We start from the raw sequence: 27,665 nt of genomic DNA, 5'->3' as shown, positions 1-27,665 counted from the left end.
ACGTCAGATTTAGGGGATCAGGAAGGGTCTCCGAGGTGGTGTGTGTGTGTGTGTGTCTGGGATGCGGTACAAAGGAGTGAGGAAACCAAGAGAGTATCTCACCATCCCCACTAGAATCTCACCATCCTCACTAGAATCTCACCATCCTCACTAGAACTCCAAGGAACAGATGATAAAGAGAATGAAGCAAATGATTCTGAGTCCGTTTATTGTCAGTTACATCGACAATAATGAAAGGAAATCACGTATAAACTAATTGTCAAACAAAGTACTCATTACAAACTCATTAAAAGCAGCATAGATTTGATTGTTAAGGCGGCGATGTAAAATACACCTAGGATTCTGTTATATTAAGGTATCAAGGTTACTGGTATTTCATGGCGGACTGGTCTACAAAGCGACACTCCGAGTACCTGGTTTCCAAAATGTACTAAAACATACTCATATTTATAACAGAAATAGCCTCCTATTCACCTTCATTCACTCACCTCTCGTACACACTCTCTTTGTCCCAGTCTATCACGCTCTCTTTTTCTCTCTCTCTCTCTCTCACACATTCTACCTCTGCTCCTCTCCCTCCAGTCCACCACACAGTAAGTGCTTCATTGTCAGGCAGAAGATGATCACTTCAATCAATGCTTAACTGTGCAATTAACATCCCTTTAGTTTAATATGTTAAACACACCCGGCCAACAGCCCTGACAGGACTCTTGGACACTCACTCTCGCCCAACGAAAAAATTACTCCTGTCAATGAGTCTCAGCTTATTGGCTGGTGGATTGGACAACTTTTTTCAATCTCCTTTGATTGGCAGGTTGTTAGTAGTGAGTGACACTGCGGTGGGCGGGCTCTCTCACAGATTGGTCCTTTCCCCTTGCACCAGACGGCCCCTTACAGCCCAGGTATCCTATATCACACACAAAACAGACAGTGTTACACACAGCACACTGTTACCCACAGTTTATTAACAATGTGTTTGATGTATACTGTATCACTCCTGCAGAGATGTGATGTACCTCAAATGTGACGTCATCAACAGCATATTTCCTTGCTGCGATCTCTTTCACCTCCTGGCCTATGTTCTCCTGGGTGGTTCCCCTCACGTCAATGTAATAGCAGTCAGCACTGGCATAGTGGCAGGAGATGGCCTACACACACACACACACACACACACACACACACACACACACACACACACACACACACACACACACACACACACACACACACACACACACTTCCATGATTTAGGGATCCTAGAATGGTTATGTATCTATGACTTCCAGAGCATTTTTCAGTGTTGAGTGTGTTACCTTGCGGAAGCCCTGCGTCTGGTTCTTTCCAGATCCATGGATCAATAGAGGGTGGAAGAACACTGTGTCTCCTTTCTCCATCTCCAGGTGCACCCTGGGATGATTGGGGTCATGGTCACGGACACCGTGGTACATCTTATTGACCCCGCCCTGAGGAAGAGGAAAGGGAAGTGATGTCACAAGATCTAGTGGGAGTAGTCGTGCTTGTTGAGGATGCAGGTGTGTGTGTATCACCTCCCACTCTGGGTAGTCGTGTTCTTTGAGTGTGCCGTGGTGAGAACCAGGAAGGACCACCAGACAGCCGTTCTGGCGGTTAACCTTCTCCATGGCGGTCCAGGAACACACAATGCGGTCTGCCGGACGGAATGGAAAATAATGCAGGTCCTGGTGCATGGGGTGGCGAGATGTCTTATTACCTGAGATAGATCACACACAAATAAACATACATTACATAGACAGGCTCGCTGTTTTCACTCTCTAGAACAGGGGTGGGCAACTCCAGTACGCGAGTGCCTGATTGGTGTCACACTTTTTCTTCATCCCTAGCAAACACAGCTGATTCATCAAAATGCATTCTAAACTGAAGATCATGATTAGGTGATTATTGGAGTCAGGTGTGTTTAGCTGGGGCAGAACTGTGACACCAATCAGGCCCTCGAGGACTGGAATTGCCCACCTCTGCTCTAGAAGGTGTGTCTATGTGTGTCTTTCTGGATCAGGGGGGTCAGTGTTAGGGGTTGAGGGTCAGGGGTTAGAGGTTAGATAAGGGTCACACTGTTCTGTACCTGTGTCTGGGGGCTTGTTGATCAGCATGGTGTGCATGGCCATGATGTTGGGACCAGTGAAACACTCCACATAATTCAGGATCTGAGAAAGACAAAGACAAGTGAAATAATAAAAACTAGACATGGAAAAAATGAAGAAAAAAAGGAAGGAAAGACTGTAAGAACGTGTGTGTTCTGAGCTTGTGTGTGCGCTTGAGAGTGTGTGTGTGTGTGTGTGTGTGTGTGTGTGTGTGTCCGTTTCAGCCTGATCACTAGAAATAGACTTCGATTTCGGACGTTTGAAAAGGTCCTGAGAACGTGGATATCTACGCCTTCCTCGGCGCTCACCAAAATATGTAATAAAAACGATTGCCTCGCATGAACTCGTGATGCTCGGAGACGAAGCGCGCTGCCCAGACCACTGCGTTACGGCAGTTCCCAATGCTCGAGCAAAAATAGATGTTCATCCAAAAGACGTCGACGTGCGTGGCTCTATGTGTGTGTGTCCATGTGTGTGTGTACCTGAGGCAGGCTACAGTAGCGGAATAACTCAGGCTCTTCCTGGAAGTCCTGCAGCTTGGAGATGGCCTTCTGGTCAGGGACGAACTCTGACTTGGCGATGGACACGTCCCTCATCACCACCAGCCCCGGGACCTGCACCTCCCGACGGCATATCCGTTCAAACGCCGCCCTGCCACACACGCACACACACACACACACACACACACACACACACACACACACACACACACACACACACACACACACACACACACACACACACACACACAAACTCAGTCCTTGTTCAGTGTAGCATCACTAATTAAGCCCAGCTGGTAAAGCCATGTGTCTCTGGTACAGAGGAGCAGTGTTCTAGTGTTTTGCTGGTGAACCATGCTGCATGTTGGGTCAAAGACAGGGGACATATTGAAGCGCTGGTGGAGACAGTCAAGTCAAGGGATCTTAATTCTCTTCGGTGGTCTTTTTGTACTTTCATTGTTGCGCACTCTACGTTAGACGCCTGTTTTTTGTTTATCTAGTGTTATCCTTTCAGTAACATCTGAGACCTTTCTGTTGTCTCTCTCATGGTGTTGTGGTCTTACCTGAATCTGTCTATGTCCTCCCCAGACACCAGGCCCTTGATAAGGAGGAAGCCATCCTCCTCATAGGAGATTCTCTGCTCAGTGCTCAGCAGATCATTGTCAAAGGAATACCTGGATACAGCAAGTGAATGACAGTGTGATAAACACTTATTAGACTCTGTGCCTGACAGTGTGATAAACACTTATTAGACTCTGTGCCTGACAGTGTGATAAATGCTTATTAGACTCTGTGCCTGACAGTGTGATAAATGCTTATTAGACTCTGTGCCTGACAGTGTGATAAATGCTTATTAGACTCTGTGCCTGACAGTGTGATAAATGCTTATTAGACTCTGTGCCTGACAGTGTGATAAATGCTTATTAGACTCTGTGCCTGACAGTGTGATAAACACTTATTAGACTCTGTGCCTGACAGTGTGATAAATGCTTATTAGACTCTGTGCCTGACAGTGTGATAGTGTGATAAATGCTTATTGGACTCTGTGCCTGACAGTGTGATAAACGCTTATTAGACTCTGTGCCTATGTTACAATGTGTTTAGATACAGAGTGACGGTAACTCAAAGTTGAATGAACTACTGAGGGGATCTCAGCATTGTGTAATGTACACAGTAAGTAGGGCAAGGGTCAGTACCTGTACTTTTAGACTGTCATAATATAAGGCCGTTGACAGTCAAAAACAGCCCAAATAGGAGATTGATGTGTCACTTACCTCAGTGCTTGTGGTTGATAGTAGGCAACGTTTTGGCCAGAGGTAGATGCTTGCTTTATGCAATGAATTAAGGCCATACATGAATGATGTCTTATAACAAAATTGTTATTTGTAGCTATTACACATTTATCTAAGCTATGTCATACCGTTAATTATAACAACAAATTAAATTGTGAATACCTATAGCCTAATACTTACAAGCGCGCCTTTTATGCATACATAGCCTTTAAGATAGTGTAGTCTTATATGGATAAATAAACACATTTACAGAAAATAAATACATTTTGCAATGATGTTATAGTTCCGCTCCCAATGTTCAGTTCGCTCTGAAAAGGCCTGACAATTTACTCATGCTCCGGCCTGTCCTGCAAAGCTGTACCGACGCACAGACCCTGAAAGTCGGTCAGAAATTCCAGCACCGCGCAGCCATGGAGAAACACACGACATTTACAGTAAAACAGTTGAAAAGGATACAACAAAAGAAGATGGCCGATCTAGATGATTCACGACCACTTTCAGTCTGTCTGCCGCTCGAGACATTTTGCAAGAATATATGTTTTATTCTGTATTCCCTTCGATGCGCAGACAGTCATATGCCCACTGTTATGTAGACCTACAGTATGCTGCTGCTGTCCGCTACTCTCCAACTAGGTCGAAGTCCACAAGTGAGAGTGACATTGACAAACGCTCGCGCGCACACGCACACACATGCACGTTTGTTTTACTATTCTTGTGGGGTAAAAACAATTTGGTCCCCTTCAATATCCTATGTTCCCTTACACCTAACCCTTAACCTAACCTAACCTTCACCTTAACCCTAACCCTTACCTTAACCCCAAAACCACCTAAACCTAACCCATAACCCTAATGCTAACCCTAATTGTAACCCTAACCCTTTTGGTCCCTACAAGGATAGTAAAACCAAACACACACACACACACACACACACACACACACACACACACACACACACACACACACACACACACACACACACACACACACACACACACACACACTATTAATTGAATGGAAGCTTTCCCTCATTTCAGCCTGGCCTCAGAGCTCATTTCAGTCATGGTGAACAACAACAACAACAACAAACAAGCAAACAAATAATTAGACACAAAACACTAAATACCACTCCTCAATCCCATCATCCGCGTAAGCCCACAAGACATGAGAGAATAAAAGAAAACAGAGCATCTTTGAGACAAACGTACAAAACATGCAACAGATATAGCCTAATAACTGAATGAACTATTAGGAGACAGAGATCAACAGATATAGCCTAATAACTGAATGAACTATTAGGAGACAGAGATATAGCCTAATAACTGAATGAACTATTAGGAGACAGAGATCAACAGATATAGCCTAATAACTGAATGAACTATTAGGAGACAGAGATCAACAGATATAGCCTAATAACTGAATGAACTATTAGGAGACAGAGATCAACAGATATAGCCTAATAACTGAATGAACTATTAGGAGACAGAGATCAACAGATATAGCCTAATAACTGAATGAACTATTAGGAGACAGAGATATAGCCTAATAACTGAATGAACTATTAGGAGACAGAGATCAACAGATATAGCCTAATAACTGAATGAACTATTAGGAGACAGAGATCAACAGATATAGCCTAATAACTGAATGAACTATTAGGAGACAGAGATCAACAGATATAGCGTAATAACTGAATGAACTATTAGGAGACAGAGATCAACAGATATAGCCTAATAACTGAATGAACTATTAGGAGACAGAGATCAACAGATATAGCCTAATAACTGAATGAACTATTAGGAGACAGAGATCAACAGATATAGCCTAATAACTGAATAAACTATTAGGAGACAGAGATATAGCCTAATAACTGAATGAACTATTAGGAGACAGAGATCAACAGATATAGCCTAATAACTGAATGAACTATTAGGAGACAGAGATCAACAGATATAGCCTAATAACTGAATGAACTATTAGGAGACAGAGATATAGCCTAATAACTGAATGAACTATTAGGAGACAGAGATCAACAGATATAGCCTAATAACTGAATGAACTATTAGGAGACAGAGATCAACAGATATAGCCTAATAACTGAATGAACTATTAGGAGACAGAGATCAACAGATATAGCCTAATAACTGAATGAACTATTAGGAGACAGAGATCAACAGATATAGCCTAATAACTGAATGAACTATTAGGAGACAGAGATCAACAGATATAGCCTAATAACTGAATGAACTATTAGGAGACAGAGATCAACAGATATAGCCTAATAGCTGAATAAACTATTAGGAGACAGAGATATAGCCTAATAACTGAATGAACTATTAGGAGACAGAGATATAGCCTAATAACTGAATGAACTATTAGGAGGCAGAGATCAACAGATATAGCCTAATAACTGAATGAACTATTAGGAGACAGAGATCAACAGATATAGCCTAATAACTGAATAAACTAGGGGACAGAGATCAACAGACAAAGAATGATAATTAATTCCCTTATTTTAACTAGGCAAGTCAGTTAAGAACAAATACTTACAATGACAGCCTGGTGGGTTAACTGCCTTGTTCTGGGGTAGAAAGACAGATTTGTACTTTGTCAACTGGGGGATTTGAACTTGCAACCTTTTAGGTTACTAGCCCAACGCGCTATCCACTAGGCTAATGATGACCTGGGATGTTGTCTTGATATGTGCGTGAAAACAGACAATTTGACTGTCCTGCTAAGCATTCAAAATATAACGAATAGTTTTGGGCATCAGGGAAAATGTATGGAGTAAAAAGTGCATTACTTTCGTTAGGAATGTAGTGAAGTAAAAGTAGCCAAAAATATAAATAGTAAAGTAAAGTACAGATACCCCCAAAATCGACTTAAGTAGTACTTAAAAGTATTTTTACTAAATAATTTGCACCACTGATTAATAGGCCTAGTTGTCAGGGAATGTAGGCTATGATGTATCTGTGTAGTAAACCTACTGCAGGAGGCGCTACAAAACTACTCATTGAATGAAGGGCCATATTGGTGCTGCTGGTAGGCGGCCACCAATCGCATTCAGTTCATTTCCCCCCTCTCTCTCTCCATGTCAGCAGCAGCATAGGCGGAGGCGTCAGAATGCGGGCAGCCAAAGCTTGCACCCCTACCGGTTCATCCACAGACACAATCCGTTCTCACTCCCCATAAGCTCCCTGCTCGACATAGAAGTGAGCTTTCGGGAATCTGGTCTGTAATGTTTATCATTTGAATTTTGAAAACGGTGTTCATGTGAGAACATTCTGTACGGAATAATGTGAGCAAGAGAAAAGCAAGACGTAGACGAACTGTTTTTACGGGTGGGTGGAAAGACGGGCATCCGGCCTCCGAGGAAGCGCCTATCGAGGTGTGGAAGTCAGGTCGAAGCAACGTACATCGTTTCTGGTAAGTAGCCAAATGGTGTGGCTTCATGTAGGTTTACAAGCACACTATCCACCAGAATGGCTACTGAAATGCCGCTTTAAAAGGACTAGAAACCATGTTGCCAGTGGGCAATGTTGCGTCGCCACAAGGGTCTGGTTGAGTTGACCAACTATTTTGCTCGCTTGTCAAAATAGGACTAGATACAGGACACCTACTAATATGAGTTGTATTAACACAATTATATGTGTTTAAATACCTTAGCGAGTGGTTACAATGGGCAATACCATTGTTGTTTATTTGCCTTCAGCCTATAGGCTACGCACCACTTGATTTTCAACACCATGTTGTCAACACCTTTCAGGCTATCACCCAGGAAAAGCTGAAGCGTGTAACGTTGCATACAGTAGGTTATATTGAAAGTGCTGAGTAGAGTATACATTGTGTAAATAGTCAATGCCTTGACCCATACCAGTTAGATGCATATCATCACATTTTATACACAAAGAATACTTTCAGTGTTACACTGGCTTCGTTTGTTTTTGCCAATTTTATGTTTTGCTGTAGCCTATCTGAACCGTTCAAATAAAAATGTATTCTAGGCCTTGCGGTCCATAACAGGTGTCCAACAGTGTCGCACATTGTAAGTTTGTGTCAAATGTGCGTATATGAAACTGATTGGCTTCTGTGTACATTGTTAACAATGCATGTAAGGTTGTTAGGCCAATAAGTTACAATTCACAGCGTATAGATAGATGTCTGAACTAGGGTTACTGTTAGTGTGTAATCGTGATGATGAGGAATTGGTTCCTTGGACCACAATAATACCTGGCACAGTCTAATCTCAGTGTAGCAGCCCTTGGCTGTGACTGCCTCTCAGGGAAATAATATCATGGTGGAAATGGATCAGTTCAGAGTCAGATTTCCCTCTGAAAACCATGCCACAAAGATACCAGGCAAGCACACTGGCATAGGCTACATCCCCCATTTAATGTCATACCTTGTTAGTGTAGTCTGTAGAGGCCAACATATTCTGTCCAAATGTCCCTCTTTCCTAGCCTATCGGCAGCCCCAAACTTTGACAGCTGTGTTTGTGGTTATGATGACACTTGTCCTCCGGTGCTTGTCTCATTGGAGCAGTGTCGTTTGACCTCTGACCCCTGTGATGTTTTTTCCAGTGATGGTGTAGCATACATGTTTGTCTGGAACATCCCTTAACTGTGCTTCTGGAGCCGATATGGCCCTGGGCTGAAACATGCACCCTCCCCTCCATCTATCCCCCCTAGTACTGCGGGTGTCCAGCGAGTGTTTTTTTTCATCCACCATAGGTGTGTCTATGTGTGTCAAATCTTAATAGTTGTCAGTTAGTTCTTGGCCAGAGGTATGTGTGTACATGCACTCAGGTTAGATCTAGCAGTTCCCTGCAGATAGAATGACCCAGATCAGGGGTATGTAGCCAGGTGGTTCTGTCTGTGTGAAACCAATCCCTCAGGACAGGCTAATTATACTGACCCAAACCCTCATTTTTCTGTCCCAACTCTCTCTCTATAGTGCTCTCTATAGTGCTATTGTGGCATGCTGATATCACCATGCCACAATAGCCTTGATATTGATCAGTCTCAGTGCTGAGAGGTGAAGTGCATGGAAAGATAAGAGACAGAATCAGATTATATACAGAAGTGATGGTGACTGGTGCTCCATGAATTTCCTCTGTCATGACTCATGAAAGGGCTCACACTCATCCTCTCAGGTCCGATTAGATATGATCATGTCGAATATTCATGGCAGTTGCAAAGAATATCGTGCTGTACAGTCTGTCTTTTGCCAGCCCCCTCTCTTTCACTCTGTTTATTTAAATGTCTCTATTTGTGTGTGTGTGTGTGTGTGTGTGTGTGTGTGTGTGTGTGTGTGTGTGTGTGTGTGTGTGTGTGTGTGTGTGTGTGTGTGTGTGTGTGTGTGTGTGTGTGTGTGTGTGTGTCAACTCTCCTCTCCTCCTTTGACACCAGACTCTAAGGCGGTACCATCCTCTCTCTCCCTCTGTCTTTGGGAAGGTTCCTCTGGGAACCTCATGGGACCCTCTGCCTGCTGTACCCACTGTCTGTCTGTCTGTCTGACAAATGTTCAATCCATATGTCTGTCTGCCTTCACATGCAAATCAGCAGATCAAGTCTGAGGGAGGAGAGACGAGGGGAGATGGTCCCGCAGTGATGGAAAAAGTACCCAATTGTCATACTTGAGTAAAAGTAAAGATACCTTAATAGAAAATGACTCAAGTGAAAGTCACCTAGTAAAATACTACTAGATTAAATGTCTGAAACTATTTGGTTTTAAATATACATAAGTAGTAAAAGTACGAATCATTTAAAGGAATTGGGCTCCCGAGTGGTGCAGCGGTCTAAGGCACTGCATCTCAGTGCAAGAGGTGGCACTACAGTCCCTGGTTTGAATCCAGGCTGAATCACATCCGGACGTGATTGGGAGTCCCATAGGGTGGCACACAATTGGACCAGAGTTGGCCGGGGTAGGCCGTCATTGTAAATAAGAATTTGTTCTTAACTGACTTACCTAGTTAAATACAAATAAAATACAAATATTAAGCAAACCAGACTGCACAATTTTGTAATTTTTGAAAATGTATGTACGGATAGCCAGGGTCACACTCAAACACAGACATCATTTACAAACAAAACATTTGTGTTTAGTGAGTCCGTCAGATCAGAGGCAGTAGAGATGTTCTCTTCATAAGTGTGTGAATTGGACAATTTTTCTGTCCTGCTAAGCATTCAAAGTGTAACGAGTACTTTTGGGTGTCAGGGAAAATGTATGGAGTAAAAAGTACAGAATTTTCTTTAGGAAGTAGTGAAGTAAAAGTTCTCAAAAATAGAAACCTCAAACTAGTAGTAGTACTTTAAAGTATTTTTATTTAAGTACTTTACACCACTGGGGTCCAGACTATTCTCCCTATATGAACACGTTAACTCTGGTGGGAGGGGGGGGCATTAACAGAGAAATGCCCACCATGGCAGTGCACACATTCGCACTGCAGATGTGCTAAAGTACGCAGTATGCTCATGAAGTTCCTGTCTGCTATGGGAGGGGGATATCTCACTCTGACAGGCTTACAGAGGATCATCCTAGGTTAGAACACACTGTTGCCATTGACAACAGAACCAGGCGCTTTCTCTATTTCTATCCATCCCAATTTACGAGATATCTCTCTCTCACTCACCCACTATCACATCAGGCCCTAATCTTGTGTTATGTAACTGTTTCTTGAGAAAGCTCATTGATTAGGGACGAGAGTTACAGCACACACCGTGCCCCACAGCCAGAACTGTAGCTAGCACTGAAAACATAGCTAACACTGTACTGAGGCATGAACCCGTGCGTGTTTATGTGTGCGCGGGCGAGAGAGCAAGATATACATATATTTTCCGGGAATTTCTTCCTCTTTAGTCCTTGTGTGAATGTTCATGTGTGTGTCTCTGTGCCTGTGAGGCGTGCACGTCCCTATTCCTACTAGTAGGATTATGTGTGGAGGAAGGGATGGATTGGGAAGCCAGGCTAACTCACACAGCCCTCCGCCTCTCCCCTCAGTCTGGTCAGCCAAGGGTTAAACTGTTTGCCTGGACGTGTGGAATGTGACATCAGATTATCATTAGGGGCAATCAGATGCTTTCCCTCAGTTCCTGATTCCTGAGAGGAGGACAGAGAAGAGAGGGAGGAAGAGGAGGAGGAGGAGTGGATGCTGATGAAGACCGCCTTTATCATCTGATGCCATGTGTCTTCGGGACATAGTCCTTTGTCATTGGGTGTATTTTGGGTCACGTAGCAATTATGTAAGTTTTTTTTCGGGACAGTCTAATTGTAGGCTTGATAATGAGTGTAATTATTGTAGCCTGCGTGTGCCTCACTCCCACACAGACACATTAAAGAGTCTTAGAACAGAGGTAAAGGAATGTTCAGACGGCGATAGAACTAACCAGAGAACAGCATTCTGTAAGATGGAATACACCGAGGTGTTACTTCTATCATTGCTATTTTCCCAATGTCATAGTCATGTGCAGTATAGACAATATACATGACTTAAGTATTGACAATACACTATTAAAGTGTAATGGAGATCATTTGATGGGTGGCCATGCCTAATACCTAATGACTTATTGGCTATCTCCACTTACGTAGGATCTGTGTGTGTGTGTGTGTGTGTGTGTGTGTGTGTGTGTGTGTGTGTGTGTGTGTGAGTGTGAGACGACTGTTGACCAGCTCTTTTTCCCAGGCCTGCTTTAAAAGATGGGTGACTGAATCAGTGGCACTGGCGATGGGAGGTGGAGGGACAGACGCGTATGCACACGTGCTGATTATGGAAGTTATGTCAGCCATGTAAGAAATGAGAGGGGTGGGCTTGTGTGTTTTGTATGGTGGGGATCATCTCTTTCTGTGTCTATTAATAGTTTGAAAGTGAAAGTAAGGAAGTTGTGGTGGAGACGGCTCAACTGTAAAAGGCCTTCAGTGTAGCTGATTAGTGGTATGATGTGCTGACTAGTCATGGTATTTTAGCACCGTGTCAGTGTGTTTCGCTGTTTGTCTGGTGTACTGCTCTGCAAACTAATAGACTGTACTTTCAAGGTGTGTTAGACACGCACATATCCTTGGCTTGCTATGGCAACAGAGCCGCAGCTTCCTTCCTGCTGTTCTATGGAGAGAGTTGAGGTCATATACAGAAATCAGCCGTTTATATCAGCCTGCAATGTGTGTAGGCCAACAGTACAATATCGGTCTTTTGTTATCTGGCTTTGATGTCATCTTATATGAATTGCTCTGGACTAGAGTTGATGTACGTGGGTGTTTTTCTGGTGGGAATGGGACGCTGCCTTCTACTGAGGGATATCCTTTCTGTCCCCTGAGAAGAGTTTGGAGAGAGGCGTGGTGGGGTTTGAGGGGTTTCTGTAGACGAGCCCAATGCCCCCCTTTCGTTGTCTGAAGAGGGGCATTGTGGGAACTGGAGCTGCCCTTTTGGAAGGAGCCCAGGTTCTGATTAACACCACCCCGGTACCATGCACAGACCGGCACTGTGTGTGTGTGTGTGTGTGTGTGTGTGTGTGTGTGTGTGTGTGTGTGTGTGTGTGTGCACTCACACATTCTGTCTTTGTCCTCTTTTTTTCTCGCTCTCTCTTGCTCTCTCCCCCTGAGGAAACTGTCCCATCATGTGTTGCCCTGTGGGGGTTGGGACATTGGCTTGTAATCTGGAGATTAGAGGGTGGCATTGTCCGAGCAGCAGCAGACAGACGGATTATTCACACACACACACACACACACACACACACACACACACACACACACACACATGCACACGAACAGTAGCACTCGTACACGAAGCACACCACAAATACTGTACATACACACTTCACATACTGTACTCATTATACACACTCGTAGGGAAATTCCCTGAAATAGACACACGCACAACAGCACAGACTGGCTGTGTCTAATACAGAGTGATGGTGTCACGTTAGTCTTTCCTGTCTGCCACGCTGAAATGGTGATGGAGCCGTAATCTCCAACCAGCCTACTTTATACACAGACACACAGAGTAACATGAGTTCAGCTGTGATAACAGGACAAAACCCTACCTTGTTATGTAACTTCACATAGTGGGGGCTAGTGGGGCATGGCACACTGTTCTGACAGGCACATCGTTTACATTCCCTCACAGTGATGTACAGACCCTCATATCCCAACCTGCATAGCACACAGGTACAGCACAGGTACAGCAGAGTACGGAGTCTGTTGACTCTGGTTCACTAGTTCAGCTGACACTGTGGAGCGCTGGAGCTGTAGGAAGTCATGGGAACCTTGTTAGCAAACGGACAAGAGGCTGAAGAAATTGAATCTAGCCGAAGCTAAAGTTACATCACAAAAAGGGTTTGTTCTATTATGGTACAGTGTGTGGTGTGTGTGTGTGTGTGTGTGTGTGTGTGTGTGTGTGTGTGTGTGTGTGTGTGTGTGTGTGTGTGTGTGTGTGTGTGTGTCGGACGCTGTATCTTGGTGCCGATTAGTCTCAGGACTCTTTTGAAGGGACTTGGGTGGCAGGCTATGTGTGTGTCGAAGATGACACTTGTGTGCAGATAAATTATTAACATTGTGAATGCTTGGTCGTCTTGACTGCAAGTGGGGTTAAAGTGGTATTGGGAGGAGGTAGTGAGCTAAGGGGAAACATGGCTGAGAGGCAGGCCATTCTCATGAATGACTTCCTATCCTAGTCTCATTTTCTAGCCATTCTGCCTTAACATCCAAATCAGAGGACATGGAGAGAAAAGGAGACTAGCTGAAACTGTTGAGACTCCGGAGAGGCCTGAGAGGGAGGTGGGAATGTATCTCTTCCTGACTTCCTAACCCTCACTCAGGTGACGAGGAATGTCACACCTGGAGTGACCGGGACAAAGACAGGAAGCACCACTGGCTGGAGGGACCGTGGGACGCAACAACCACCTGTGCTGGCCTGGGTGTCTCCGGAACGACCTCTAGGTAGAACCTGGTGGGCACACCTGTCCTCTAGGGCTTTGTGGTTTAGAGTTGGGGACTGGGGCAGGTTGTGAGAAAGGGGAGGATCAATAGGAAAAGAGAGATCAGGGAAAGGATAACAGTGGGAAGAAAATACAGTGAAGTGATAAACCATTGAAACATGCAAGGATGAAATAATTTATCTGCTCTTTATGTTGTTGGAAAACACTTCCAGATAACTTAGGCATTTTACTGCTAATGTTCACATCCATCTTGCGTGTGTGTTTGTGTGCGTTTCCCTCAGTACATGTGTCCCTCCTATCTCTGTCCTGTGGAATGTGAACTATTCCAGCTGTTCATTGCAACGAGGAAGCCCGTGTTTTGGGACACACTCGCACGTTCCCTGTTGTGCTCCTCTGGCTGGCTGTCCTGAGTCGTCCGGAAGCAGCTCGTTAGCCATCATTAGTGTGGCATGGCTTTAAAGGGGAAGAAGAAGTAAATAGCAAGATGTGTAACTAAGGCTGAGAGGGCTGGTGGAGGAAGGTGCTACAGGAAGAGTGGATGGATGGGCTGACAGTTATTGACTTGGCTGTCAGACTACAGGGGATTCAATAACTGCACCGGTGTGGCCTTCTGCTCCTCGCACACACAGAGGGAGACAACGAAGCACAGAGTCTTTTATCTTCTCAAAGGGTCGTCATGTGAGACTGAGACATTGCTAAAGCTGGTTAAAGGGTAGAGGTCTAGGCAACCCCGAAGGGTTGCGTGTAGCTGGCAGAGAGCATGTCTGTTTAGGGGTGAAGTCTGGGTCCTGTTGGAGTCTGTCCCGTTCATCTCTCCATTTGACACAGGGATAATGTATAGCCCAGTCTGTGTTTATCCTCTTATCTCCCACACACACACACAGTGCTTTTTCTCCCCTTCCAACCGCCTTTGCTGCACACAGATGACATTGTAGTATCTGGGCACCAATTCAAACCGTGTGTGTGTGTCATGCCACTCACTATGTGGCTCTGATAACTTCTTTTCCTGCTTTATTCGGTGGGTTGTTTGTATTTCTGATCAGACAGACTGACTTTGCTGATGGCTACTTTATTGAGGAAAAATCTATGACTGAGAGATGTTTGTCCCACCTAGCTACTGTATCTTAAGATGAATGCACAAACTGTAAGTCGCCCTGAATAAGAGCGTCTGCTAAATAACTAAAATGTCAAATGTGAAGAGGGAGAGCGGGAAGGACCACGTGCCTGTGTGGTGTTTATGCTTGTCTGTGTATAATGGCATGCCTGTCCTCTGTAGAACACACTGTATTCAGCTGTGAGTCTGCAGTACCCAGTCCTAAAAATAACCCCCCTCACAGCCCCTCTCCTCCTCTCCTCCCTCCCCCTTTCACCCATCCCCTCTCTCCTTCGCTATCCCTATCTCCCCACTCTTATCTCCTTTCTCTCCCTCTCTCTGCCCTCGATTCTGTTCCACTTCTTTCCCTCTCTACAGGATCTGATCGCTCCTCTTCTCCTCTTTCTCTCTGCCCTCCTTCTGTTCCACTTCTTTCCCTCTACAGGATCTGATTGCTGCTCTTCTCTTTCTCTGCCTTCCTTCTGTTCCACTTCTCTCCTTCCCTACAGGATCTGATCGCTCCTCTTCTCCTCTCTTGCTCTGTCTCACTCTCTTGGCTTCCACTCTCACACTGAAGGAGATTTTACAGCATTTGGGACATAGGTATTTATGTCTCTGTTTGCGCAAGGGCCTCTAATGTACACACACACTCTCTCTTTCTCTCTACACACACACACACACACACACACACACACACACACACACACACACACACACACACACACACACACACACACACACACACACACGTACATTACCCGTTAGCTCTGTTATTTCAGCTCATCCCTTCAGGGTCAGTCACGCTGAAACTCTCTTTTTAGCTCCTTACACTGAGAGGTGTGTGTGTGCGCGAGCTGGCGTGATGGGCTCAGTTCCAGTCAACCAGTGTGATGGATGTCTAGCAGCAGCGTTTTGTGCTAACACATCCCATTACATTACTGTGAACGATTGCACCCTGGCTGCACTGGTTTATGGTTATTGGCAGCAGCAGTCATTACCTCTCAGCCGGTTGGCTCGTGTGGGTTTTGGGAGGTCAGGGGTCACAGGTTGTCATAGTGATATGCCCGACCTCTCACCCCTGAGTCTGGCTGCAGGTCAAAAGATCAGAGGGGAGGCAGTGTAATGTCTCTAATGGCTGTGTTCCATTATTTATGTTGTTATCTCATCTGTGTTTTTGGGGGAGGTTGTTTGGTAGCCTAGCTCAGATAAGGCTAAGTTTGGTTAAGGGGATGGTTTGTGTGTAGGATAAGGCAAGGTTTGGGTTCATGGTGTGGAGGGGGAGTGATGAGAGGGAGGGGATTTGATGAATGCCTTGGGCTTAACCGGGTTAGCGTTGATTGTATTTGATTTGGAACTGAGCTGCCTCCAGAGGGGTACACTATAAAGCACTACCAATGAGTTAGCCAGCGACGTGAAAAGTTATGCACGTGGTGTAATGAGTAGGATTCTGTGTTTTCACATGCAAAAGTGATTGCTTTTGATAAAAACACTATCTGCTTTCCCAATCAAAACTAATTTGAAAATTCTGACACACATTTTATATAAAATACAGTTGAAGTCGGAAGTTTACATACACTTTAGCCAAATACATTTAAACTCAGTTTTTCACAATTCCTGACATTTAATCCTAGTAAAAATTCCCTGTCTTAGATCAGTTTGGATCACCACTTTATTTTAAGAATGTGAAATGTCAGAATAATAGTAGAGAGAATGATTTATTTCAGCTTTTATTTCTTTCATCACATTCCCAGTGGGTCAGAAGTTTACATGCACTCAATTAATATTTGGTAGCATTGCCTTTAAATTGTTTAACTTGGGTCAAGCGTTTCAGGTAGCCTTCCACAAGCTTCCCACAATAAGTTGGGTGGATTTTGGCCCATTCCTCCTGACAGAGCTGGTGTAACTGAGTCAGGTTTGTAGGCCTCCTTGCTCGCACACACTTTTTCAGTTCTGCCCACAGATTTTCTATAGGATTGAGGTCACGGCTTTGTGATGGCCACTCCAATACCATTTTGCCACAACTTTGGAAGTAGGCTTGAGGTCATTGTCCCATTTGGAAGACCCATTTGCGACCAAGCTTCAACTTCGTGACTGATGTCTTGAGATGTTGCTTCAATATATCCACATCATTTTGTTGATAGCATGACTGATCAGCGCAGATTACTGATTTGATTTGAGAAAGGCCCTCCTCCCTCACTTTTTCCCCCCCGTTCACGTCACGGGCCATAGCCCGGTGCACCGCGGTTCAGCTTAATGGAACTCCATCAGGGTCCAGGAAGGAGGTGTAATGCTGTGTTTGGGTGAGTGCTCGGAAGTATCTTGTAGTCTGCATGTCTTTAATCCCATTCATTTGACGACAGTGGTGGTTTTGGTTAGTAAGGCACACCTGCAAGATGAGGAACCCCTCTGGCACTGGTGTGTGTGCGTACTGTGTCTATGTACACTGTTGTACCCCCTTTTCTCTTACACAGGTGTGTTTGTCTGACTGTCTGTGATCTTTATATCATAGGGGTGATGTCAGCTAGCCCAGGGTTAAGCCTGTAACTATAGCCCGTCACTCACCTCCATGTACCAAGCAGACTGATAGAACAGGTGGGGATATGGCCTAAAAATCATATCTCCATTTCTTTCTTTTTTTATCTTTAAAAAAAAAATCGGAATAAGCTTTGCTGCACAATTAAAGGGCAATACACCACATTTCAAACAGTCAGCAATAATCTAATGAATTCAGGGATTGTAAAATTACTCCTAGGCTAAATACAAGCCTTCCACAACCAGAAGACCCACTAATTATTACATTATTTTATCAAAATAGTTTAACCTGCTTTTTAAAAATTATTCCCTGATCGGGCATTCAAGTCTGTCAATAAAAATGCCCTTTTTGTTAAAATTGTAATGCAGATCCACCAATAATGACCAACTTCTGGTAGCAGGCATTACAGAAAATGAACACGGGTCTCATAAACAATCTCTCAAGCACAAGCCCACTCGCTAGTGAGTAGCCAGCTAATCTTTTTATATTTCAAGTCTAACCAACTTGGCTCTATTTGCTCTCTAACAAGGTAGAACAGTTGAACTGCTCTGAATAGACTCAGAACGCTCATCAAAACAAAAAAAAAATGGCATTCTTGTAGTACAGGCATTTAGAACATCACGCTACAACCAAAATTCTTATTCATTTGATATATCTCCCAGCCCTATGGACAGGTACTAGGCCTTTGCCTCGGGTGTGGTTGAATAGCTTATCACAATGTTAACCGCATTAGCCTCGGGTCAAATTATTCCATTTAATACATAGAATGGTTCTTTGGAGGAAGGGTCGTTGACATGTATTTGACATTTGTATCTAAAAGTATAATTGAGAACGAATTCATCAAAGTTGGCATATTTATTTCATTTTGCCCTTACCCAGTCCTCCTTTAAGACTGTAGGTGCTACAAAGCAAAAGTTGATGTCTTCTGAAGCTTTACCGCTTGCTCTGAAATATGAATAGAATTTATATTTCATACCCATGTACATTTCATGTATGAATATGGAAAATTATAAACATAAATATTGAAAAAGTATTATTTTAGATTTGGCATTTTTTGTTGTATATTGTTGAACATAATATACTCTACTGGCATATCAAAGTTTCAGCGTGGGATCTCTGCTAGTTTTAAAGTTATAACCTGTTTTTACAGAGAGATTGGCACAGTAGGCAATGTAACCAATCACGGCACTCCTTTTACTTGTGTCATTACACATCCAGCACATCACCAGCTGAGGGGGACCATTTTGAATCCATTTTCACATTCACTCTGTTGGTAAGGCTTACAAATTGGATCATAACAAAAGTAGCAGAGATCCCACGCTGAAACTTTTGATTTGCCCATAAAGTATATTACGTTCAACAATACATTTATATTTTTCTATATTCATGTTTAGATTTTTTTGTAAGCAAAATGAATGTAAGAACGTTTTATTGAAATCAATATACTATTCATATTACAGAGCAAGCGGTAAAGCTTCATATGACACCAATTGTTGCTTTGAAGTGCCTACAGATGAAACAGTATGGAGTCTTAAAGGAGGCCAACTTTGATGAATTATTTCTCAGTTATGCTTTCAGATACGTATGTCAAGAAAACTTCCTCCAAAGGATCCTTCTATGGATTACATTTCGTGAACATTTCAAAATCATGGTATTTTTTTGGTTTCCTGGTTTCGTATTAAATTGCAGTACAGCTCTGTCTCTGTTCTTTCACTCTTTCTTTCTCTGTACTTTCCTCAGCTAACGGTACATGCCTGGAGTTACCCTGGTGATGTCATGCCTCTTACACAAAGACGCCATTCTGTTCTTCTCACTCGAAATATGCTCACTTTCTCTTTTCCTCGCTGTCTTTATCCTTCGCTTGCTCGCTCTCGCTTTCACACTCTCTCGCGCGCACATCAACACCCACATATTCACATACGTCTTTTCTCATTCCATAATTTTTCTCCCATTTTCAATTGAATATTAATTCGACCATATCATATTTCCTAGTTACTTGACAAAGAGGGGGAGTGAGACTGGAGGGAAAAGAGCAACCAGCCAGAGAGAGTTCTGGGATAGTCTAGACCTCCTAATCTTTTGGAAGCAGAATATAGACTCTGGGGCCTTGGTCACCATGGTGACGAGATGAGTTCAGGGTCTAGAGAGAGACAAAATGGAGAGGGACAAAAGTTGCTGTTCTCTTTTTCAATTTCAAGGCAGATTTCCCTAAATGGGGGTGGAACTACTGCATCTTACTTTAGGGACATGCCTTCAAGGTATCTGTCTTAGTTGTCAAATTTGAAGGAATTGACTTTGATGTGAGTGTGTGTATTAGTCTTAATTAGGCCTTGTCGTCTGCCGTCTCTCCCCGCCTGCCCTTTGATGTCTCCTCCTCTTCGCTGAGCTCTGGCCTACCCACGATGCACTGGGGGACACCCAGAAGGACAGGCTAAGGGGAACGAGGGAAGATCTGAGAGAGTGCCTGGTTTGGGTTTGGTATGTGGGTCAGGATTTCACAGAAGAATGTATAGGCTGTTTGTGTGCCTGCTTGCGCATGCATGTTTTTTTGAAGGGATGCTGATAAGAGAGAGTGGGAGAGATGAGGGGGATACCGGGGGAGAGCCCATCAGCCAGTGCGTTGGATTGTGTTTGATGGGGAATTCTCTGTGCTTTCTCTCCCCCCCAGCCCGGTCAAATGAGCTCTCTTTGTTTTGGTGTGGCCCAGAGATAATACCTGTCTCTGTTACATCCCTCTGTTCTCTGTATCTGAGAGAGTGCTTATCTCGCTGCACAGGGGTGGCAGGTAGCCTAGTGGTAAGAGCGTTGGGCCAATAGTCGAAAGGTTGCTAGATCAATAACCGAAAGGTTGCTAGATGGAATCTCTGAGCCTGACAAGGTAAAAATCTGTCGTTCTGCCCCTGAACAAGGCACTGTTCCTAGGCCGTCATTGTAAATAAGAATTTGTTCTTAACTGACTTGCCTAGTTAAGTAAAGGTTAAATAAAAAACAATGTATCATACTTTAATCAAAATTGCAATATCCATATCTCGAGGCTGATCAATGTTTTTAAACATCATGAATGTAACATTCAAATGTAATAAGGATCCCTGAAACTCTGACCAACACTTTGGTTCCTACCCTTTCTTAACAACTTCTACAGGTCTTTTTCATTAGTTGTCATGCTAAACAACACCAACCATAGAGTTGGAATACTCATTTTATTTATGATTCCAACAGTTCACCCAAGTTTTGATCTAAATCACAAGATCACATTTGTAATATTTTGTAAAGAAAAACACAATTAGATTATTTGCCCATATCTTGCAGCCCTACCTGTACAGCAGGCTTACCCAGCTGGTGGTCCATGGGTGATTTTATTTGTCCCCCCAAGTCTTCTGAGCAAAAATAAAAAGGTAGATATGTTTTTAATTTTTTTTTATTGTTATCTATAAAAGATTGTACCAACACCAGCAAATCAGGTCCAAGTGATTTTTAATTTTGGAAATCAGTTCTGAACTATTACCATGCAAAACAAAGATGTATATCTTTATTTTGTACACACACTGAGTGAACAAAACACCTGCTCTTTCCATGACACAGACCAGGTGAAAGCTATGATCCCTTATTGATGTCACTTGTTAAATACACTTCAATCAGTGTCGATGAAGGGGAAGTGACAGGTTAAAGAAGGATTTTTAAGCATTGAGACATGGTTTTGTATGTGTGCCATTCAGAGGGAGAATGGGCAAGACAAAAGATTTACAGTAAGTGCCTTTGAACTGGGTATGGTAGTAGGTGCCAGGCTTACTGGTTTCTGTCAAGAACTGCAACGTGCAACTCAATATTAGGAAAGTGTTCTTAATGTTTTGTGCACTCGGTGTATGTGATCTTATACAACGTGAGCAAGTTTTAAATGACTTTTATGTTTTCGTCAATTTGAAGTCTACAAATTATTTGAAATTATGTTCCTGACCATCTGCTCAAGAAAAAATTGTCCTGCGGCTGAATCTAGTTGATGATCCCAGCTATACTGTGTGTGTGTGTGTGTGTGTGTGTGTGTGTGTGTGTGTGTGTGTGTGTGTGTGTGTGTGTGTGTGTGTGTGTGTGTGTGTGTGTGTGTGTGTGTGTGTGTGTGTGTGCAACCACTAGAGAGATGGTGAGTTAGAGAATGAGACGGAGGGAGAGAGAGGTTGAGTTTTCTCCCTGTGCTGCTGATACAGGATTCTGGACCCTGTCCAATGGGAACAGCTAATCTAGTAACTCTATATCTACGCTGCAGGGTGGCAGAGAGGGATCTGCTCTAGTTAGCGGAGATGGGATCAGCAGCGTATGTTTTTTTGTTGTTGGATAGAAGACTGCCCAACACACACACATGGGAGGACAGCTGTTACTTCCTTGGCCCTCAGTTCTTCTCATATTTCCTTGCCAGCTCATTCAGCAGGTAAAGAGTGTGTCTGTGTGTGTCACTCCCCACAGCAGCAGACACAACCTTTGTCTCAGCAACCCAATCCTCCACAGCCTGCCCACTTTCCTAGCCTGTCTGCCCAAGGACAGTGATGCTCTGAGGGGCAGACACAGGCATACTCAGTCCCAGCCACATGACCAGGCCTGTGTCCTGCACTCTGCCCCCTGGCAAAAGGAAAGAGTTGTTGGGATGATAATGAACATGTCGGTAACGTTAGTATCATTGCCTTATTGGCGTGTGTGTGTGTGTGTGTGTGAGGGGTGGGGGGGGGGGACCACGAGTGTGGCTGATAAGATAAATGGAGAATGTTCTGTTGGAAAATTGTATTAGTAAACTCAGAACACACTCTCTTCCCCCTCCTGCTCACTTTTTTTCTCTCTCTCCTGATCTCTCTGTTTTTACCTCCCTCTCAGTTGAATTTAAGGGCTTTATTGGTATGGGAAACATATGTTTACATTGCCAAAGCAAGTGAAGTAGATAATAAACAATACAAATTAACAGTAAACATTACAAAAGAATAAAGACATTTCAAATGTCATTATGTGCAAATGGTTAAAGTACAAAAGGAAAACAACATAAATATGGGTTGTATTTACAATGGCGTTTGTTCTTCACTGGTTGCCCTTTTTTTGTGGCAACAGGTCACACATCTTGCTGTGGTATTTCACCCAATAGATATGGGAGTCTGTGTAATCTGAGGGAAGTATGTCTCTAATAGGGTCGTACATTTGGCAGGTTAGGAAGTGCAGCTCAGTTTCCACCTCATTTTGTGGGCAGTGTGCACATAGCCTGTCTTCTCTTGAGAGCCAGGTTGGCCTACGGCGGCCTTTCTCAATAGCAAGGCTATGCTCACTGAGTCCTTAAGTTTGGGTCAGTCACCGTGGTCAGGTATTCTGCCACTGTACTCTCAGTTTAGGGCCAAGTAGCATTCTAGTTTGCTCAGCTTTTTTGTTAATTCTTTCCCCCTTCTCTCTCTCCCCCTCCTATTCACTCTGTTTTTACCTCCCTCTCTCTCTCTCCCTCCTGCTCTCTCTGTTTTTATCTCACTCTCTCTCGTCTTTTCCTTTTATCTCACTCCATCTCCCCTGACTCTCTTTCCAGCAGGTTTGTTGTGCTTAAACAAATGAAGACACCTACAGACGCATGCACACACTCAGGTTTATTTATCCTTGTGAACTCTACACCTAATCCTTAACCCGTAACGTAACCCTAATTGTAAACCCTTAAACCTAAAATAAGCTTTTTCCTTATGGGGACTGGTGGAATGTCCCCACTTTTCTTCAGGTCCCCACAACGATAGTAAAACTAAACACACACACACACACACACACACACACACCTCCTTCATGAACTATGTTTGTTTTAATGAGATCAACTCCAGCCGAGATGAGAAGAGAACCAGGTCATACCCGTGCAACACACACACACACACATATATATATATATATATATACACACACACACACGCTTAAACCTGACATCAAAGTGTCCCTGCCTGGTACATGGTGGGTGTTACGGCATGTGGGGGGTGAAGGGTGGGAAGACTAATCCCCTAACACACACAGTGTTTCATAGATTTTCATTGGTAGATTAGTGGTTGACTGGTGAGGGGAGATGTGCTGCTGTATGTGTTTTATATGCGTTGGCTGGGGCATATTTGAGGGCACAGATAGAAATGTCATGTATAGAGCTGATGTGATTCCTCACTCTTCATGACAGAGAGGCATGTCTGTTCTACACTATATATTTGTATCTGATCGTTCTTTGACGTTGTGCCCTATTGACCGGCACTTCCAAGCCTGGAGGTAATTTGAGTTTATAAGCTTAGGCTGGACATACTGAGTGTGTGTGTTTGTGTTTGTGTTTGTTAGGGTCGGGGTTGGGTAAACTGCAGCCACAGATCCAGACAGTCATTGATTTGAATGATTCCTGCAATGCACACACATGCCATCAGGAATGACAGAGGAATTTTAAGGATGGCATGTGTGTGTGTGCGTGCGTTTAGACAGACAGATGGTGTTTCAAGTGTACAGTCGTGGCCAAAAGTTTTGGGAAGGACACAAATATTAATTTCCACAAAGTTTGCTGCTTCAGTGTCTAGATATTTTTGTCAGATGTTACTATGGAATACTGAAGTATAATTTCAAGCATTTCATAAGTGTCAAAGGCTCTTATTGACAATTACATGAAGTTGATGCAAAGAGTCAATATATGCGGTGTTGACCCTTCTTTTTCAAGACCTCTGCAATCCGCCCTGGCATGCTATCAATTAACTTCTGGGCCACATCCTGACTGATGGCAGCCCATTCTTGCATAATCAATGCTTGGAGTTTGTCAGAATTTGTGGGTTTTTGTTTGTCCACCCGCCTCTTGAGGATTGACCACAAGTTCTCAATGGGATTAAGGTCTGGGGAGTTTCCTGACCATGGACCCAAAATATCGATGTTTTGTTCCCTGAGCCATTTAGTTATTACTTTTGCCTTATGGCAAGGTGCTCCATCATGCTGGAAAAGGCATTGTTCGTCACCAAACTGTTCCTTGATGGTTGGGAGAAGTTGCTCTCGGAGGATGTGTTGGTACCATTCTTTATTCATGGCAGTGTTCTTGGGCAAAATTGTGAGTGAGCCCACATTCTTGGCTGAGAAGCAACCCCACACATGAATGGTCTCAGGATGCTTTACTGTTGGCATGACACAGGACTGATGGTAGCGCTCACCTTGTCTTCTCCGGACAAGCTTTTTTCCGGATGCCCCAAACAATCAGAAAGGGGATTCATCAGAGAAAATGTCTTTACCCCAGTCCTCAGCAGTCCAATCCCTGTACCTTTTGCAGAATATCAATCTGTCCCTGATGTTTTTCCTGAAGAGAAATGGCTTTGCTGCCCTTCTTGACACCAGGCCATCCTCCAAAAGTCTTCGCCTCACTGTGCATGCAGATGCACTCACAGCACTCTGTACTGGTGGTGCCCTGATCCCGCAGCTGAATCAACTTTAGGAGATGGTCCTGGCACTTGCTGGACTTTCTTGGGCGCCCTGAAGCCTTCTTCACAACAATTGAACCGCTCTCCTTGAAGTTTTTGATGATCCGATAAATGGTTGATTTAGGTGCAATCTCACTGGCAGCAATATCTTTGCCTGTGAAGCCCTTTTTGTGCAAAGCAATGATGACGGCACGTGTTTCTTTGCAGGTAACCATGGTTGACAGAGGAAGAACAATGATTTCACGCACCACCCTCCTTTTGAAGCTTCCAGTCTGTTATTCGAACTCAATCAGCATGACAGAGTGATCTCCAGCCTTGTCCTCGTCAACACTCACACCTGTGTTAACGAGAGAATGATTGACATGTCATCTGGTCCTTTTGTGGCAGGGCTGAAATGCAGTGGAAATGTTTTTTGAGGTTTCAGTTCATTTGCATGGCAAAGAGGGACTTTGCAATTAATTGCAATTCATCTGATCACTCTTCATAACATTCTGGAGTATATGCAAATTGCCATCATACAAACTGAGGCAGCAGACTTTGTGAAAATGTATATTTGTGTCATTATCAAAACGTTTTGCCATGACTGTATACAGTTGAGCTAATGATCTCAGAGGGAGTGAAAGAGAAAGGTATACTACATGACCAAAAGTATATGGACATCTGCTTGTCGAACATCTCATTCCAAAATCCTGGGCATTAATATGGAGTTGGTTCCCCCATTTGCTGCTGTTACGGCGTCCACTCTTCTGGGAAGGCTTTCCACTAGATGTTGTAACATTGCTGCTGGGACTTGCTTCCATTCAGCCATGAGCATTAGTGAGGGTGGGCATTGATGTTGGGCGATTAGGGCTGGCTAACAGTCACTTCAGCACCTCGGCGGTCCCGTTCTGTGAGCTTGTGTGGCCTACCACTTTGCGACTGAGCCATTGTTGCTCCTAGACGTTTCCACTTCACAATAACAGCACTTACAGTTGACCGAGGCATCTCTAGCAAGGCAGAAATTTGACGAACTGACTCGTTGGAAAGGTGACATCCTATGACTGCTGATGTTTGTCTACGGAGATTGCATGGCTGTGTGCTTGATTACATACACCTGTCAGCAACGGGTGTGGCTGAAATAGCCAAATCCATTCATTTGAAGGGGTGTCTACATACTTTTGTATATATAGTGTAGATGGCTGGAGAGATGGATAGTTAGATAATCTTGGTCCTCTTCTTGTGTCTGTCTGTCTGTCTGATGTGAGGTTAGTGCTGTGTTAGGATGTTTTCTTGCTGTAGTGGCTAACTGGAGAGAGAGAGAGAGAGAGAGAGAGAGAGAGAGAGAGAGAAGACACACACACACCGCAACCGTCACTGCTAGCTGGCAGTGTGTTATCACTGTGTCCTGTACGGGATGGTGTGAGGGGGTTAGAAGGGTGGGTCCCGCTCGTCCGAGGGGTGTCACCGCGGCAACACAATGGGCAGGGAAACTGGCCTGAGGCAGAGCGAGCAAGGTGTTTCCTATGACCTGGCTAACTGCTGTGTCAGCATGCGCGCGCACGCACACACATACTGATACATACATACACACACACACACACACACACACACACACACATACATACTGATACCCAAACCATACACTGATACATACACACATACTGTATTCTACATACATTTATGTATATTTACCATACACACACAAATCATACACTAACATATCCACACAACACATAATTAATTGATACTTACACACATACAGTAGATCCTACACGGATGGATGCACACACAACACAGCCATACCATCGGACTAGGCAGGTATTTGTGTTGCTATGGAATGTGGCCAGTTCTCCCAGTCTGTGGCCTTTTAACCTCCCATCACACTCAGCCAACCAGCCTGCCTCGGCCAATCACTGCAGCCACTGGACCAGATCTGTCACTGCAGCCCACCAATCACACAACAAGACATAACCACATGACGACCACTGCTGTTACTTAGGGTGTGGCCAATCTGAGGACACTGATGGTGAGGACACTGATGGTGAGGTCAGTGTGTGTGTGTGTGTGTGTGTGTGTGTGTGTGTGACTGTGTGTGTGTGTGACTGTGACTGTGACTGCTATTCCTATATGTAGCTGGTACTGTGGATTTCAAGTTCACCTCTGGATTGCACCTCTCATTATGTCATTTTAGCCACAGTAGATGGCCTTGATAAAATGTGTGTGTGTGTGTGTGTGTGTGTGTGTGTTAATGCATTTTGTTTGCAATTAAGGAAAGCAGTATTCATGTTTGGATGTTAAATTCATGTTTAATTTGTGCTTTATGAAGGCCCTAACTGAGTGCTGAGGAGAGGTGTGGTGACTGCAGTATTCATCTACTCATCATAAATATTAGATTAAAAGGAGGCGTAGTTTATTTATGAAGGGTGCTATTTTAGCACACCCGTGTGTTCTCGGCCTCTCATGCATACTCTTGCAGCTTAAGAATTGGGCTTCTCACTGTCCTATGTGTGTTCATGTGTTGGTAGCATGTACAATATAAGTCCATACTGGAATAATAACATGGTCACAACAACACAACGTACTTACTCCAACCCAGCTGTACCACTATCAAGATAAGGAAGCTAGCATGTTGCTATGTGAGCAACATTTGAGAGAGTTCTCATCTATATTATTCGTAGCCGTCTATTTACCACCACAGAACGAAGCTGACACTAAGACCGCTCTCAAGGCAATAAGCAAAGAAGAAAATGCTCACCCATAAGCGGCGCTCCTAGTGGCTGGGGACTTTAATGCAGGCA

General features: G+C 43.9%; 2 protein-coding genes across 2 annotated transcripts in view; one reads left to right on the top strand and one right to left on the bottom strand.

Moving 5' to 3' along the window:
• Positions 1-191: 191 nt before the first annotated feature.
• On the bottom strand, positions 192-4,614 carry LOC123728230 (phytanoyl-CoA dioxygenase, peroxisomal). The gene is made up of 9 exons (XM_045699823.1): positions 4,366-4,614; positions 3,892-3,944; positions 3,181-3,291; positions 2,600-2,768; positions 2,099-2,180; positions 1,548-1,729; positions 1,314-1,463; positions 1,017-1,148; positions 192-907 (listed from the first exon to the last, which is right to left on the bottom strand). The coding sequence occupies exons 1-9, from the start codon at positions 4,429-4,431 to the stop codon at positions 854-856; spliced, it is 999 nt and encodes a 332-aa protein (XP_045555779.1). The 5' UTR covers positions 4,432-4,614; the 3' UTR covers positions 192-853.
• A 2,358-nt stretch (positions 4,615-6,972) lies between these two features.
• The window catches only part of LOC100380451 (cyclin-dependent kinase 17), a 36,374-nt gene continuing 15,681 nt past the window's right edge, over positions 6,973-27,665 (top strand). The window contains exon 1 of the mRNA XM_045698504.1: positions 6,973-7,332. The gene's annotated coding sequence lies outside the window, so the exon portion shown is untranslated. The remainder of the gene's footprint in view (positions 7,333-27,665) is intronic.

The sequence above is a fragment of the Salmo salar genome, chromosome ssa17, assembly GCF_905237065.1.
Source record: "Salmo salar chromosome ssa17, Ssal_v3.1, whole genome shotgun sequence".
NCBI lineage: Eukaryota > Metazoa > Chordata > Actinopteri > Salmoniformes > Salmonidae > Salmo > Salmo salar.
Note: the sequence above shows the minus strand (reverse complement) of the source record. Positions and strands in the feature narration are given on the sequence as shown.

Bases quoted from the DNA above. Each gene is read 5' to 3' on its own strand.
- LOC123728230 (XM_045699823.1), bottom strand. From the start codon at position 4,431: ATGTCTCGAGCGGCAGACAGACTGAAAGTGGTCGTGAATCATCTAGAT. The intron at 1,464-1,547 runs GTGATACACACA...CCTCTTCCTCAG, and splicing joins ACGACTACCCAGAGTGGGAG to GGCGGGGTCAATAAGATGTA. The intron at 908-1,016 runs GTACATCACATC...TGTGTGATATAG, and splicing joins TTGATGACGTCACATTTGAG to GATACCTGGGCTGTAAGGGG.